The 17,507-nt window shown below is 48.6% G+C and overlaps 1 protein-coding gene across 1 annotated transcript; it reads left to right on the forward strand.

Moving 5' to 3' along the window:
• The first annotated feature begins 12,120 nt into the window (after positions 1 to 12,120).
• ID1 (inhibitor of DNA binding 1) lies at positions 12,121 to 13,265 on the forward strand. The gene is made up of 2 exons (XM_027977050.2): positions 12,121 to 12,644; positions 12,809 to 13,265. Exons 1-2 carry the CDS (start codon positions 12,222 to 12,224, stop codon positions 12,848 to 12,850), a joined length of 465 nt encoding a protein of 154 aa, XP_027832851.1. The 5' UTR covers positions 12,121 to 12,221; the 3' UTR covers positions 12,851 to 13,265.
• Positions 13,266 to 17,507: the final 4,242 nt, after the last annotated feature.

The raw sequence follows: 17,507 nt of genomic DNA on the forward strand, positions 1-17,507 counted from the left end.
TCAACTTCTCTGGGCCCCAGTGACCTCAGCTGTAAAGGGGACATAGTATTACCACCTCAATCATGAGTTGTTTTTCTCTCGTCAACAAATACTCATTGGGTGCCTCCTGTGTGCCAGGCACTGCACTCTGCTTTGGGTTACAGCGGTGATGTTGACAGCTGTGGTCCCTGCCCTCCTGAGCTCCCTATCTTAAGTTAAACTTGGAACCAGGCCTGACCCAGAGTGAGCACTTAAGAAATGGGAGCCGTTGCCTTGAGCCCCGGAAGCCAGAGGAAGGATAGTAAAGGCACAAAAGGAGCCGTGGTGACAGAGACAATAACGAAAGACCTTGTCATTCATCACTTCCTGGACTAGCTTGTTTCATTCTCATAATCGCTCCAGAGACAAATAAGGGTTAGGTCCAGTTTACACTTGAGGAAACTGGAGGCACAGTTTATCAATGGAAGAGCCAAGATTTGAAGGTGTGAAGGGCTGGGCTCTTCTCCTCTCTGGGCTCCAGTATTCCCATCTGTGAAATGGAGTACTATATCCACACAGCTGCTGCCAGTCCCAGAGAGCAGCTGTGAAACTCAGAGGTGTGTGTAAAGGCTTTCTGAAGGACTAGTGACAGATCATATTTGGGGGGCTCCAAAAGCACTGCAGATCGTGACTGCAGCCATGAAATTAAAAGACACTTGCTCTTTGGAAGAAAAGCCATGACCAACCTAGACAGCATATTAAAAAGCAGAGACATTACTTTGCTAACAAAAGTCCATCTAGTCTAATCTATGGTTTTTTCCAGTAGTCATGTATGGAAGTGAGAGTTGGGCCATAACCGCTTCAGTCGTGAACGACTCTGTGCAACCCCACAGATGGCAGCCCACCATCCCTGGGCACTGAAGAATTGATGCTTTTGAACTGTGGTGCTGGAGAAGACTCTTGAGAGTCTCTTGGACTGCAAGGAGATCCAACCAGTCAATCTTAAAGGAAATCAGTCCTAAATATTCATTGGAAGGACTGTTGTTGAAGCTGAACCTCCAATACTTTGGCCACTTGATGCTAAGAACTGACTTATTTGAAAAGACCCCAGTTCTGGGAAAGATTGAAGTCAGGAAGAGAAGGGGACAATAGAGGATGAGATGGTTGGATGGCATCACCGACTTGATGGACATGAGTTTGAGCAAGCTTCAGGAATTGGTGATGGACAGGAAAGCCTGGCATGCTGCAGTCCATGGAGTCTCAAAGAGTCAGACATTGGGAGCAACTGAAATGAACTGAAAGACTAGTAGTGGAACCCTGGGGTGGGACTGTTGGGGGGTCATTTAATGAGTCCTCCAAACTTTCTGGCCAAAAGAGTGGTCTGGGTCTGTTTTCCTGAGCTGGTTTGGTAGTGGGGTTAGGAGGCAAATACTCCCTTAATTGACACTACCAAGGAGAAGGACAAAAAAAAAAAAAATGCCCATTTGGCAAAGATATAAACAAGCAGTCTTTATTCCAACTCCTTGTCAGACCTTAAAAATGCTGGAGATAAAAACCAAAGTCTGGAAGTACTGAAAATTTTCTGGAGTGAAATGAAGCCAGATTTTCTTGCCCCCACAGGCTTAGGTGTGTGTATAGGGGAGTGTCATTATTTCAATTGGCAAGTTTTGAAGGGAGCACAGTGAAGGGAACATTTCATGGGATCTGAAAGCCCACCTTCCAGAGTTCACTAAAAACCGCTGGGAGCTAGATCTTCCCTGCTGGTCCAGCAGTTAAGATTCCACACTTCTAATGCAGGAGGCATGGGTTCAATCCCTGGTCAGGGAACTAAGATCCCACATGCCCTTTAGCATGGCCAAAACATTAAAAAATTAAAATAAAAAAATTGGGAGCATAATTGCAGCCAAACGGTTCCGAGAGCCAGGCCTAGACTTGAAAAGATGCTATTACTGTCTACTGTATAGTGAGCGTCTGCTCTGTGCCAAGACCACAGTAGGAGCTTTGCAAAGCTTAATCTCAGTGACTCCTAGAAATAGCCTAAGGAGTTAGGAACTTCTATCATTTTTCCAATGAGGAAGCAAAGGCTCAGAGAGGTGAAATGTCTTGGTCCGGGTCACACAGTATAACAAGGATTTAAATCTTGAACTGTTGGACCCCAAGCCCTGGCCCTTTACACTATTCTGTAGCCAACTGTCTCTTCTCAAATGATCAGACCTCTATAGGCCCCTTACACGTCTTCATTCAGGCCTTATCTCCTTGTGCTTTTCCCTCATAAAGTGTCTAGAGGATAAGTCACCTCCTTTAGGAAGCCTCCCTGATTTCCTCCAAAATAGGACTCATCCTTTCTTTGAGTGGCTAATGCACATAGCAGGCAATTTGCATAATATAGTCTCCATACAGCTAACACAGGACCTGGCAGGAGGTGGACGCTCGTGAATGCGAGGTACACTTAACTACTGGGAGTCATAACGGTCTCTTGACTTTCTCTCTCCCCTCTGTTTGTCTGCAAAGGATCTTTGAGATTCTACCTCGTCCTAATCAGCAGTCAGGTCAGAGGGAGATATACTAAACATTTGGAGTTGGCTTTTTCCCTTACATAAAGTAGCACATGAATACACTTCTGTTTAAAAATATATTCAAGGGGACTTCCCCAGTGGTCCAGTGGTTTAGAATCCACCTTCCAATGCAGGGGATGTGGGTTCAATCCCTGGTCAAGGAACTAAGGTCCTATATGCCATGAGGCAACTAAGCCCACATGCCACAAGGAAGACCCACCCCAGCCAAAAAAAATCATTTATGTGAAAGTGATAATCACTTGCTGCTGCTGCTAAGTCGCTTCAGTCGTGTCTGACTCTGTGCGACCCCATAGACGGCAACCCACCAGGCTCTGCCGTCCCTGGGATTCTCCAGGCAAAAACACTGGAGTGAGTTGCCATTTCCTTCTCCAATGCATGAAAGTGAAAAGTGAAAGTGAAGTTGCTCAGTCGAGCCCGACTCTTAGCAACCCCATGGACTGCAACCCACCAGGCCCCTCCATCCATGGGATTTTCCAGGCAAGAGTGCTGGAGTGGGATACCATTGCCTTGGCCAACTCTTTGCGACCCTATGGATTGTAGGCTGACAGGCTCCTCTGTCCATGGAATTCTCCAGGCAAGAATACTGAAGTGGGTTGACATTACCTTCTCCAGGGGATCTTCCCAACCCAGGGATCCAACCCAGGTCTCTCACACTGCAGGCAGTTTCTTTACCATCTGTGCCACCAGGGAAACCATATATAAGAAATGCCTACTGTAATGGATACATAGACCTAAAGCGATAAAACTTCTGGGAAAACAGAAGAGAAAGGCTTTGTGATCTTGGGTTAGGCAGAGATTTTTTTAAAAATATGACAAAAACGCATGACTCATAAAATAAAAAATTGATAAATTGAACATCAAATTTAAAACTTCTGCTCTTCCAAAAACATTATTAAGAGGATAAAAAACCTAGACACACACTGGAGAAAGCATTCATAAATCATTTATCTGACAAACAATCTGTGTTCAAAACTTATGAAGAAGTCTCAAAAGTCTACAATATGAAAACAAACAACCAAATTAAAAGAAACGGACAAAAGATGAAAGGGTGGCATGAGGGAGCCTTATGATGGAACTGCTCTGTGTATTCACTCTGGTGATGGTCACACAAGTCTACACGTGTAATAAAAATGCACAGAACTAAATACACATACATTAGTGCATGTTCAGTCCAGTCGCTCCACTGTGTTCAACTCTTTGTGACCCCATGGACTGCAGTACTCCAGGCTTGCCTGTCCATCAGCAACTCCCAGAGCTTACTCAAACTCATGTCCATTGAGTCAGTGATGTCATCCAACAGTCTCATCCTCTGTTATCTCCTTCTCCTCCTTCCCTCAATCTTTCCCAGCATCAGGGTCTTTTCAGAGTCAGCTCTTCGCATCAGGTGGACAAAGTATTGGAGTTTCAGCTTCAGCATCAGTCTTTCCAGTGAATATTCAGGACTGACTGGTTGGATCTCCTTGCAGTCCAAGGGACTCTCAAGAGTCTTCTCTAGCACCACAGTTCAAAAGTATCAATTCTTCAGTGCTAGGCTTTCTTTATGGTCCACCTCTCACATCCACACATGACTACTGGAAAAACCATAGCTTTGACTAGACGGACTTTTGTTGGCAAAGTAATATCTCTGCTTTTAATATGCTATCTAGGTTGGTCATAGTGTTTCTTCCAAGGAGCAAACATCTTTTAATTTCATGGCTGCCAGTGCATGTAAATCAGTTAAAATCTGAATCTCACCAGAAATCAGGTAAAATCTTGTTGTGATATTGTACTGTAGGTAGGCAAGTGTCCCATTGGGGAAACTGGGTAAAGGATATAAGGTGTCTCTGTTATTTCTCACAATTGCATGTAAATCTACAATTACCTAAAAATAATTTATATGAGCGAAATAAATGAATATCTTCATCAAAGGAGATATATGGATAGCATATAGGCACATGAAAAGATGCTCAATATCTTTAGTCATTAGGAAAATACAAATTAATACCACAGTGAGACACCACAACTCATTTTTTGGAATGGCTTTCAGCTTTTATTAGCCATTCTTATAGACAAGCATACAACTGTTAAAGAAGATGTGGAGGAAAATGGATGGAATGGGATACTGATGGGAATGTAAAATGATGCAGCCAGTGTGGAAAAGAGTTTAGCAGTGTCTTTTCTTTTTTTGGCTGCAAGGCTTGCGGGGTCTTAGTTCCGTGACCAGGGACTGAACTCATGCCCTCAGCAGTAAAATTGCGGAGTCCTAATCACTGGAATGCCAAGGAATTCCCAGCAGTTTCTTATGAAGTTAAATAAATATCTACTATGTAACCCAGTCATTCCACTACTAAGTGTCTACCTAGAAGAAATGAAAGCATAGATTCATAGAAATACATGTATATAAGAGTTCATGGCCACTTGATTTGTACTAACCAAAAACTGTAAACAGGGACTTCCCTGATGGTCCAGTGGTTAAGAATCCGCCTTGCAATGCAGGGGACACAGGTTGGATCCCTGGTTAGGGAACTAAGATCCTACATGCCTCAGAGCAACTAGGCCAGCAGCTCGCCACAAGGACTGAACCCTCGCACAGCTACAGAGTCCACAACCGCATTGATACAACAAAAACCCATCAAAGATTCCCGTCTGCCGCAACTAAGACTAGAAGCAGCCAAACCCAAAGACCTGTAAACAACTCAAATGCTCATCAACAGGGGAACAGTTGGTATAGCCACAGCCTACTTACTACTCAGCAATAAGAAGTAATAAACATCCTCAAAATAATTATGCCAAGTTAAAAAAACTAGGCTGAAAACGCTTTAATAAATTAGAGTATATACTGTGTACATTATATACTGTCCTTGGGTATATAAAATTCTAGAAAATGCAAACTGATCTGTAGAGTGCTTGGGCACTGGGTGGAAGAGGCAGGAGGGAGGGATTTCAAGCAGCAGATTAAAACTTTTAGGGGTGATGAAGCATATAATTTTCCTAAACATGGTGATGATGCATGGGTTTATATGTATGTCAGACCTTATCAGATTGGACACTTTAAATATTTGCAGTTTGGGTATGTCAGTTATACTTCAACAACACTGTTTTAGGGAATTCCTTGAAGGTCCAGTGGTCAAGACTTGCACTTTTACTGCCAAGGGCGCAGGATCAAGCCCTGGCTGGGGAACTAAGATCCCACGAACCGAGTGCTACACCACAAACAAACAACAAGCAAAAAACATTGTTGTTGTTTTTTAATCAAAAAAGGATGAAATATCTCTGTGAAGATTACAGTGAAATTTTGATTTCATATTGCCTCCCTTCCCTTCTCAGCTCAGTTCAGTTCAGTCGCTCAGTCGTCTCCGACTCTTTGTGATCCCATGAATCGCAGCACACCAGGCCTCCCTGTCCATCACCAACTCCCGGAGTTCACTCAGACTCACGTCCATCGAGTCAGTGATGCCATCCAGCCATGTCATCCTCTGTCGTCCCCTTTTCCTCCTACCCTCAATCCCTCCCAGCATCAGAGTCTTTCCCAATGAGTCAACTCTTTGCATTAGGTGGCCAAACTACTGGAGTTTCAGCTTTAGCATCATTCCTTCCAAAGAAATCCCAGGGCTGATCTCCTTCAGAAGGGACTGGTTGGATCTCCTTGCAGTCCAAGGGACTTTCAAGAGTCTTCTCCAACACCACAGTTCAAAACCATCAATTCTTCGGCGCTCAACTTTCTTCACAGTACAACTCTCACCTCTATACATGACCACTGGAAAAACCATAGCCTTGACTAGATGGACCTTAGTTGGCAAAGTAATGTCTCTGCTTTTCAATATGCTATATACGTTGGTCATCCCTTCTCAGGTAATCTTAATAATTTTAGTGTCTGTCTTAGTATTTTTTTAACTTTCTTATATTTTTTTATTGAGGTGGAGTTTAAATACAATGAAATGCACTAAAGTATATAATTTAAAGTATTTTGACTAACTCATACACTGTGTAACCTACACCTGTAACCTGCATGACATGGACCAATTCCATTCCTCTAGAAAGATTCCCTAAATTCCTGGCAACTCTCACTTTCCACTCCCAGAGGCAACCATCATTCTGATTTCTTTCCTCTAGATTAACTGTGCCTATTCTATTCTATTCTTCATGTAAAAGAAATCACACAATGTTGTGTTTGAATTTTTTTTCTATAGCATAATTTTCTCTCTTGTTTTAAATTCATTTCCAAATCCACACGCACTTGAGACCAGTAAGAGGTCTTGCCTTGACCCCTGGTCTAAAACTAGCTTTTTCCAACAACAGTAGGATCCAGAAATGTCTCAGAGCCACACTTCCCACCTGCTGCACAGCCAGGTCACTGCGTTCATGTCTCATTCATAATTTATATCATGTTGATGGACATTTACATTGTTTCAACTTCCCCCCTTGCAAGTAGCACCTCAGTGAAACATGTTGAACAGACATCCTTTGTGCCCCTGTGTGTAGGTTTCTTTGGAATTGATTCCAGCAAGTGGAATTGCTGGATCAATTAATAAACACTAGTACTCTTGCCTGGAAAATCCCATGGACAGAGGAGCCTGGTAGGCTGCAGTCCATGGGGTCACTACTAGTCTGACACGGCTGAGCAACTTCACCTTCAATTTTCACTTTCATGCATTGGAGAAGGAAACGGCAACCCACTCCAATGTTCTTGCCTGGAGAATCCCAGGGACAGAGGAGCCTGGTGGGCTGCTGTCTATGGGGTTGCACAGAGTCAGACACGACTGAAGCGACTTAGCAGCAGCAGCAGCAGCAGCAGCAGATAATGAATAAATTCTTTGCAGCCAAAGATGGAGAAACTCTACACAGTCAGCAAAAGCAAGACCGGGAGCTGACTGTGGCTCAGATCATGAACACCTTATTGCCAAATTCAGACTTAAATTGAAGAAAATAGGGAAAACCACTAGACCATTCAGGTATGACCTAAATCAAATCCCTTATGATTATACAGTGGAAGTGAGAAATAGATTTAAGGGACTAGATCTGATAGACAGAGTGCCAGATGAACTATGGACAGAGGTTCGTGACATTGTACAGAAGACAGGGATCAAGACCATACTCTGTGGCTCAGATGGTAAAGCATCTGCTTGCAACGCAGGAGACCTGGGTTCAATCCCTGGGTCAGGAAGATTTCCTGGAGAAGGAAATGGCAACCCACTCCAGTATTCTTGCCTGGAAAATTCCATGGACTGAGGAGCCTGGTGAGTTACAGTCCATGAGGTCGCAAGAGTCCGACATGGAAAAGAAATGCAAAAAAAGCAAAATGGCTTTCTGAGGAGGCCTTACAAATAGCTGTGAAAAGAAGGGAAGCAAAAAGCAAAGGAGAAAAGGAAAGATATAAGCATCTGAATGCAGAGTTCCAAAGAATAGCAAGGAGAGATAAGAAAGCCTTCCTCAGAGATCAATGCAAAGAAATAGAGGAAAACAACAGAATGGGAAAGACTAGAGACCTCTTCAAGAAAATTAGAGATACCAAGGGAACATTTCATGCAAAGATGGGCTCGATAAAGGACAGAAATGGTATGGACCTAACAAAAACAGAAGATATTAAGAAGAGGTGGCAAGAATACACAGAAGAACTATACAAAAAGATCTTCACAACCCAGATAATCACGATGGTATGATCACTCACCTAGAGCCAGACATCCTGGAATGCGAAGTCAAGTGGGCCTTAGAAAGCATCACTAAGAACAAAGCTAGTGGAGGTGATGGAATTCTAGTGGAGCTATTTCAGATCCTGAAAGATGATGCTGTGAAAGTGCTGTGCTCAATATGCAAGCAAATTTGGAAAACTCAGCAGTGGCCACAGGACTGAAAAAGGTCAGTTTTCATTCCAATCCCAAAGAAAGGCAATGCCAAAGAATGCTCAAACCACTGCACAATTGCACTCATCTCACATGCTAGTAAAGTAATGCTCAAAATTCTCCAAGCCAGGCTTCAGCAATATGTGAACCGTGAACTTCCTGATATTCAAGCTGGTTTTAGAAAAGGCAGAGGAACCAGAGATCAAATTGCCAACATCCGCTGGATCATGGAAAAAGCGAGAGAGTTCTAGAAAAATATCTATTTCTGCTTTATTGACTATGCCAAAGCCTTTGACTGTGTGGATCACAATAAACTGTGGAAAATTCTGAAAGGGATGGGAATACCAGACCACCTGACCTGCCTCTTGAGAAACCTATATGCAGGTCAGGAAGCAACAGTTAGAACTGGACATGGAACAACTGACTGGTTCCAAATAGGAAAAGGAGTACGTCAAGTCTGTATATTGTCACCCTGCTTATTTAACTTATATACAGAGTATATCATGAGATATGCTGGGGTGGAAGAAGCACAAGCTGGATAACCTCAGATATGCAGATGACACCACTCTTATGGCATAAAGTGAAGAGGAACTAAAAGCCTCTTGATGAAAGTGCAAGAGAGAGTGAAAAAGCTGGCTTAAAGCTCAACATTCAGAAAACCAAGATCATGGCATCCGATCCCATCACTTCATGGGAAATAGATAGGGAAATAGTGGAAACAGTGTCAGACTTTATTTCTGGGGGCTCCAAAATCACTGCAGATGGTGATTGCAGCCATGAAATTAAAAGACACTTACTCCTTGAAAGGAAAGGAGTGACCAACCTAGACAGTATATTAAAAAGCAGAGACATTACTTTGCCAACAAATGTCCGTCTAGTCAAGGCTATGGTTTTTCCAGTGGTCAGGTATGGATGTGAGAGTTGGACTGTGAAGAAAGCTGAGCTCCGAAGAATTGATGGTTTTGAACTGTGGTGTTGGAGAAAACTCTTGAGAGTCCCTTGGACAGCAAGGAGATCCAACCAGTCCATCCTAAAGGAGATCAGTCCTGGGTGTTCATTGGAAGGACTAATGCTGAAGCTGAAACTCCAATACTTTGGCCACCTCATTAGAAGAGTTGATTCATTGGGAAAGACTCTGATGCTGGGAGGGATAGGGGCCAGAGGAGAAGGGGATGATAGAGGATGAGATGGCTGGATGGCATCACTGACTCGATGCACATGAGTTTGGGTAAACTCCTGGACTCGGTGGTGGACGGGGAGGTCTGGTGTGCTGCGATTCATAGGGTCGCAAAGAGCCAGACACGACTGAGCGACTGACCTGAACTGAATTGAACTGAATGAATAAATATTTTAATTTCCTCTGGTTGGTCCTTCCAATTCTTTAGCAATTCTTTTGCACAGCAAAATGTTCTCTCCAATCATTAGAGGGGGTTCCAGGTGGCACAGTGATAAAGAATCTGCCTGCCAATGCAGGAGACACAGTTTGATCCCTGGGTCAGGAAGATGCCCTGGAATAGGAATGGCAACCAGGTCCAGTATTTTTGCCCGGAAAACCCCATGGACAGAGGGCTACAGTCCATGGGGTCACTAACAGTCGGATAGGACTGAATCACTGAGAACACACACACAAACAAGACCCAGGGAGTTGGGAGAGTTTGGTGGTGGTGGTGGTGGTGGTCGGGTGTTAAGGGGATGGATGGAGGAGTCCGGTTAATTAATTAGTGATCTCTCTCCTTTGAAGCTGGTCTCGGCGATCAGTTTTCCCGGTTTCCAGATGTGGAGGCAGGGGGCCGGTTTATCGGCCCCTCCCCCCAAAACAGTGGAAAGAGGAAACTTGCTGATACTTAGTGAATTAATTGCAGGGGGAGAAGGGGCCATAACATCATCCTCTACTTTGTGAGCACAGAATTTTAGCCTGGCTAACGCTGTGTGACTTAGGGGGCCTATTCTAAGCCTCAGTTTCCCCTCATCTAGCCTACTCAGGGTTCTTGAGGCTGACTGCCTACCCTGGCAGGAAGGCACTGCATGGCAATCAAGTGCCCTTGTTATCAAAATGCAGCCATTACAACAGCTCAGGCTCCTGGGAAGCTTTTTGAGCCTCAGTTTCCTTCTTTGTATAAAGAAACCAAAGTTGTCTCTGGTAGCTCAGCCATAAAGAATCTGCCTGCTATGCAGGAGACCCCAGTTCCATCCCTGGATGGGGAAGATCCCCTGGAGAAGGAAATGGCAATCCACTCCAGTATTCTTGCCTGAGAAACCCCATGGGCAGAGGAGCCTAGCGGGCTACAGCTCATGAGAGAGTCCGACAGAGAGTCGGGTCACAGAGAGTCCGACACGACTTAGCAACAACAACATAAAGATGCCGGGATCGGGTAAGTTTGATAAAGCAAACTCTTCACACAGTGCCTGGCTGGAAGGGAATATTATACTTACGAACGGAATAATTCATCACCTTTATCATTACCGAAATACCAGGCAGACATTAGGGCTCAGAGAAGGCCGAGAGGGTTACTCAGCTAAATTCACCCAGCAGCAAAGTTGGAATCCGAGGTCTTTCCCCAGGCGGGAGCCGGGAACTAGAGAGTTGGGGAGGGGGGCGGTGAAGAAACCTCTCAAGCAGCCCGAGCTGTGGGCCTGGTGGAGAGATTCCCACGTGTGGGGCCGGGAGGTAAGGTGACCCTTGCTCAGCGACCGCGCCCGCGACGAGCGTATCCCCAGGTTTCCCACTCGAGGTCTGCAGGTGACTGGCCGGGCTGGGGGTAGCTAGGGAGCGCTGAGGCCCGGTTTGCCGTCTCCATGGCGACCGCCCTCACGGCGCCAGCCTGACAGCCCGTCCGGGTTTTATGAATGGGTGACGTCACGGGCCTGGCGTCTAACGGTCTGAGCAGCTTGTTCAGACGCTGACACAGAGCAGCCCCGGGAGTGGGGGGTTGGGGGGGGGGGGGGGGGGGGGACGACGAGAGCTCCGCAGCTGCCGCGCCGTGGGAGGGAGACCCTGATCCCAGCGGTCTTTGGGGGAAAAAAGCCAAAAAGGGAGAAAAAAAAATTTAATTACTTAATGATGCAGATTTGGGGCTGCAAATTCAGGGGAGAAATCAGGGAAGACAGCCCACTCTGGGTGCCTTTTTCTTGCTCAGGTCCCAGGGGCCCAAGCCTCCAGTAGTGAAGGAAGTTTTTCCAGAATTAATTGCTCCCATCCTGAGGTGCCTGGGTAAGCCTGCCCGGTCCCAGGAATAGTCACCAGCAGCGTTCTCTGGGAATTGGGAAAGGAGAACGCCCCCCGCCTCCCGGGGGTGGACAGAGTGTAGAGGGCCAGTTTAAATATCAGCTCAAATATTGGGAAGATCAGAGTCTCAAAGGTAATCTTCCAATAGGGTCCAGAAGCCCAGGCTGCTTCTCCATCGGGACCTCAGTTTCGCTCATCTGTAAAATGGGGCTGGAGAAATGAGAACATATCCCTGAAAAAACTGATTCTTGGAATCTTTTCGTGATCAGTAATAACCGGTTTCGCCTTCTGGGCAGCCCTCGCCTCCACTAGCTATCTTATTCCCCCGCCTCCCACTCTCTCTGTTCCTGCGACTCAAGTTGCTTTTCCACGCGGGTGAGGGTGCTCTCTCTAGGGGAGCAGGAGGCAGGACCCAGAAGCCCTCCAGGCCACGCCTTTAAGCCTTCCATTGGCTGTTTTTGAACATCTGAGCCCGCCCCCTAAGGAAGGGGCGGGGAGGCGCGCGGCATCTTTATAAAAGTCGGGTTGGGGTGCTTGAGTTGCGCTTTTGCACTGCAGGCTTCTTTGCGTCCGCGACTTTTTCCCCACTACCGGCGTCCTCTTCCTCCTCCGTCCGCTTCGTTTTCTCCCGAAGCCGGCATCATGAAGGTCGCCAGTGGCAGCGCCGCGGCCGCCGCGGGCCCCAGCTGCGCGCTGAAGGCCGGCAAGACGGCGGGCGGCGCGGGCGAGGTGGTGCGCTGCCTGTCCGAGCAGAGCGTGGCCATCTCGCGCTGCGCGGGCGGCCCCGGGGCGCGCCTGCCGTCCCTGCTGGAGGAGCAGCCGGTCAACGTGCTACTCTACGACATGAACGGCTGCTACTCGCGCCTCAAGGAGCTGGTGCCCACCCTGCCCCAGAACCGCAAGGTGAGCAGGGTGGAGATCCTCCAGCACGTCATCGACTACATCTGGGATCTGGAGTTGGAGCTCAACTCGGAATCCCGCGTCGGGACCCCCGGGGGCCGGGGGCTCCCCGCCCGGGCTCCGCTCAGCACTCTCAATGGCGAAATCGGCGCCCTGGCAGCAGAGGTGAGGTCCGAGTTGGAGTAGGAGATCACTTTTCTTCTACGGAAGGGGACACTTGAGGCTCAGAGCGGGAGGGAGTGCTTGACCCTATATGCGCCCCATCCTTTCGGGCACCTAGGTGCTCAAGGATGCGATCGTTAAAAAAAACAACTCTTATCTTTTCACAGGCGGCGTGTGTTCCAGCGGACGATCGTATCTTGTGTCGCTGAAGCGTCGCCCTTGGGAGCCGGCAGACCCCAGCCCTCCAGGGGGCGAGAAGAATAAGTGCTCTCCGGTCCTTCCAGGCGCCTCGCCGGAGCTGGGGAGGAACAAGACCGATCGGCGGCCACCGGGGCGCTTGCAGGATCCAGCCCGGGTCTGGGGGACTGACAGGGCAGGCTGACTCTCACCCACCAGCCACCAGAGACTTGGGGGAGTCCCCCCTCGTGTGTTTCTATTTTTTGAAAAGCGGACATTTAAAAAATGGTCACGTTTGGTGCTTCTCAGATTTCTGAGGAAATTAATTGCTTTGTATTGTATATTACAATGATCACCGACTGAGAATATTGTTTTACAATAGTTCTGTGGGGTGTTGTTTTCTTTTTTGGTTGTTGTTATTAAACAAATACTTTAGATGGTGATAAAGCTGCAGTGACTTCTTGGATTGATGGGAGGGACCTGGGCTGGCGGTGACCCCTGACCCTTTTCACAGCTGCTGCTGGGGGAGGGGACGGGAAGGCCACATCTGGACGGTCGCTTTTACCGACCTGAAATGAGTGTTTCCGGTGTCTTTAAAATCTATTCCCCCCCCCCACCCCGCCCCATCCCTGGCCATTTCCCCCTCTCCCCAGTGTCATAAAATTAAATCCTTCAGACTTTTAAGGTTTCTCAAAGTGGTCCTGGGGCCATCTGGGTCACCTGGGGAGGTTGTCAAATGCAGATCAATCTGCCAAGGCCCCCTCTTGGGTTGAAGAGTATCAACAAGTCGGTTACTTGGGAGAACCAGGTCACTGGACCTGCATGTTGGCTTAAATGGGGATAGTGAGAACCTCAGCTTGTCGGGGACAAGACTTCCAACTTGCCCCATTCCCCAGAAGGAGACGCCTCCCCCCTGGGCCACCAAACCCTGGATCCCAGCAGGCTGCCCCAGGGCTTCAGCTTTGTCCAAGTGGGTGAGCAAGTTGGCAGGACCAGACCAGTCACAGCTGCTGGGCCACCTGCTCTTGGGTCTGGACTCTGCCCCCTCACCCTGGCCAGGCTTTGCCAGCAGCCCAGGGCTCCTGTGTGGGCTATGAGGAGGAGTGGGCGAGTAAGTTCACAGCTCCTGAGCCGGAAAATGGTGTCGTTGGCAAGGACCTATCTGCCTGGACATGTGTGTGGGTTTGTACTCATGGGGGAGTGCACGAGTGTCTGGGCCTGTGTGACATGATTGAACTGGTAGTTACCCTGTGGGGCTGGGTCATCTGTTGGTGTGCGGACCTGGGGGTGTGGATGAAGATACACGTGGGGATGTGTGCAGAAGGGCAAATGTGAGCGCATGTGTTCTGCAGATAAGTGAGCCAACTCCAGCTGTTTGGGCTTGTGGGCTCTGCTGAAATGCATGGTGGCACCTCTGCCTGGATCCGGCTTGGGTGTGAGTGTCTGGGGACTGAGAACCGCACTGGGTGTCTAAATGTGTTCTGTAGATTGGCTGGCATTCCTGGGTCTCTGCTGATCTGGGGATAGCGGTGAGGGGTAGCTTTTCATAGGCAAACGCTTCCTCAGAAGTTTAAGCACCAAGTTTCAGGGCAATTGTTAGACCCGTGGGAACACCAACAGTCAGTACCCCTACCAGGCAGCTGCCAGGTATTACACAGAGAAACTGAGCCCCAGAAAGGGCAAAGAACCTGCCCCAGAGAGGGCAAGGACTGTTAATATATTTTGCCAATAAAATAAATAGCACCTAGCACCATGAGCCTGACTGTACGCTCAGCCGTTTACAGAAAGGATTTTGTGGATCCTTGTGGAGTTAACAGCAGGATTGAGAATAACAACAACCATGGAGACTGAGCACTAACACTAAGCCAGGTACCACCTCCTCCCCGAGCACATTCTAGACTTTAGCAAAGGGAACAGTATTTGGAGGCAAATCGTTTGCTTTGCTACTGCCCACCCAGCTCACCACGGGCTGCTGTTTGACAGCATCAACTTCACAGAACTGCTGTAGAGAATAAATGAAATAGAGCATTTAGCACGCAGTGTTTGATGGCTATAAATTATCATTATTAATTGTCGCCTGTACGTCCTTGGAGTGTCCTCAGAGTCACACGTGTGCACTCCCTCCCTCGTGCCCCCCTCCCAGCCGCCCACCCACTGGGCCGTGGGCGTGTCCCCACGAGTACCCCCTCACGGCAGGGCCCTTTTCCAGGGGAGGAAGGGGCTGTGCCGAGCCGGGGGTAGGCGGGCCACCTCCTCCCCCGTGCAGGCACACTCTGGCTTCCACGTTTCCCTCTTTTCCCCTTTGGCCCAGGCCCAGCCCATCTGGAGGCCGGCTCGGCGGCGGCCTGGGAGCGTTTCCATCAGCTGGGCCCGAGGAATGCGGAGCTATTTAACCTGAGCATCCCCAGGTGTACGGAGGCGCCTGGCTGTCTGGGGCCCGCCGCCTTTGGCACGGCCGCGCTAGACAAACAGCGCGCCGCCCCCGCCCTGCCCCTCCGCCCGCAGCTGCAGCCGGGCCTGGGAACGGGCGGGCGCCGGCGGCTTGCATAAGAGGCTCGGGCCCCGCGCGGGGAGGGGGCGAGGGGGGAACGCGGCCGCCGCGGGGTGGGGGGTTGTGAGAGCTAGAGGGTGTGTGTGCACGTGTGTGCGTGCGTGTGTGCTGCACACAAGACCCTGCTCCTTTTGGGCCGCCGCTTGGGAAATCATTAACTCCTTAACTGTGTTGGACCGGGCGCGGCAGGAGCTGGGTGGGGGGAAAGCCGCAGAGAAAAACCGGGACAAAGTTCCTTGCACGCTGGACCTTGTCTCTCCAAGACTGTGGGCCCCAAGACCTAAAGGATTTTTTTTTTTCTTTAACAGACACTTCTAGAACGCTTATTATGTGCTGGGTACTATACTAAACTCTTAAAATTAATTTGGTTAATCCTACTCACAGCTGTATGGGGGCAGTGCTATCATATGCTCATTTTAATAATAGCAACGACAGCAGCACAATAATGGGAAGATAAACGTTTTAGTAGGTAGGCTGATAGAACACAGCCTCTGAAGCAGCCTGGAGGCTTCCCAGGCTGGGAAGGGAGGCCCTTCCCTGGAGGCTTTGCCTGTCTTAGCCTCCACTTTCTCATCTGGGAAATGGGCTCCAGAACCTCAGCCTCAGAGATCCATTGAAGGGCTGCAAATGGGAAGCTTGGCACCAAGACTGGCTCCATGTAGACTCTAGGTTATGTACTGGTGTAAAGGGTTTGCCCTCACCAAGGGGATTGGCTCATGAGCCCGTTAGGTGTGTAAACCCACTGGTAGTCCTACTTTTCAGATAAGAAAAGGGAGACCTTGGAGAGGTGAAGTAACCCACACAAGGCCACGTGGGAACTCTGACTTAAACTTTCTGGAAACTAACGTTATGAGGGGCTACACTTTCCCACAAGAGGTCCAATTTAGCTTTTTCGTCTTATTTCCAATTTAAATCACACCAGGTCATTATGTATGCTTGTTTTAAATGCGTAAACTGGAAAAATGCAAGGCATGATGTATATCCCAATTTTTGTAACTTACATTTTTCTTAATTTTAAAAAATCTTAACAAGAGCCTAGAAAGATAGAACCCACCCAGGCTCTATTGTCCTCTAAGAGGTCCTAGGCCAGGTCCCAGGTGACCTGGCTCTGAGAGGTCAGGTGGCACAGCGGGTCTTGAAGCAGGTAGAGACCAACTGAACTGTGGATACATCTGCTTGAGGGACGCCTTGTGGCTGAGGGATCACTAGGCTCTGACCCCTGGGTGCACAAGCCCCTCTCCACAAGGGGCAAGGGGACTTCATGGGCAAACACCAACCTTACACCTGCCAATCTGAGTCACCCAGACCTCAGAGTGCTCCTGGAGCCCCTTTCCCCCACCCCATTCCCTCCTGAGACTAAGACTCAAGGGTGAAACCTTTCTTCATACCAGCTACACTTACTGAGGCCCAGGGACTGCACCCAGGGAGGGCTCCCCACTGTCCAGGTCACAGGCTGCAAGGCTTTCCAATGACAGGCAGGCCTGGGAGCCCAGCCTGGCTGCCAGAGGGAAAGGAGGTGAGTCATGGCCCGGCCAGGGTCCGGGCTCTGCTTTCCGGGAAAGGGAAGGGAAGGGAAGAGAGGAAATCAAAAGGCCTGGAGGCACACAAGGGGGTGGTCCGTTCTTATCTCCCCGGGACCCACCCTGACTGGTGCTTCCTGACCCAACTCTTGCAAAATCGGTTTCCCAGTGATGCCCCCAAGAGAGGCACCATGGGCCTTACAGAGTTGCATCAGAGCCTTGTGCAAGGACTAGCTGATGGGGAGGGTGGTGGCTGCAGGCCAAGAGCAGGCAAGGGAAGGCAGACTCAGATTCTAGGCCCAGTGCCACCTCTCACGGACACTTGCCACCTCCCTGGACCTCAGCATCCTTAGCTTTAAAATGGGTCATCACAGCCACTGTTCTGAGGTTTCACTGACATCATCCTTGGCCCATCTGCTCCTTAAGCCCCACCCAGGCCAGGCCTCAGTCATCCCTACCTGGAAAACTGTACCAGCCCTAACTAGTTCTTTCAGCAAACACAGTTGGCTCTTGAACAACATGGGTTTGAACTGCACTGGGGTTCACTTATAAGCGGATGTTTTTCAATAGTAAATACTATAGGACTGGGTTTCCCAGGTGGCGCTAATGGTAAATAAT

The sequence above is a fragment of the Ovis aries genome, chromosome 13 (genome assembly GCF_016772045.2).
Source record: "Ovis aries strain OAR_USU_Benz2616 breed Rambouillet chromosome 13, ARS-UI_Ramb_v3.0, whole genome shotgun sequence".
NCBI classification, from domain to species: domain Eukaryota; kingdom Metazoa; phylum Chordata; class Mammalia; order Artiodactyla; family Bovidae; genus Ovis; species Ovis aries.

What these genes read in the sequence shown, in the direction of transcription:
- ID1 (XM_027977050.2), top strand. Translation starts at nt 12,222, where the DNA reads ATGAAGGTCGCCAGTGGCAGCGCCGCGGCCGCCGCGGGCCCCAGCTGC. An exon ending in TCGGCGCCCTGGCAGCAGAG is followed by an intron (nt 12,645 to 12,808) that starts GTGAGGTCCGAG and finishes ATCTTTTCACAG; the next exon opens with GCGGCGTGTGTTCCAGCGGA.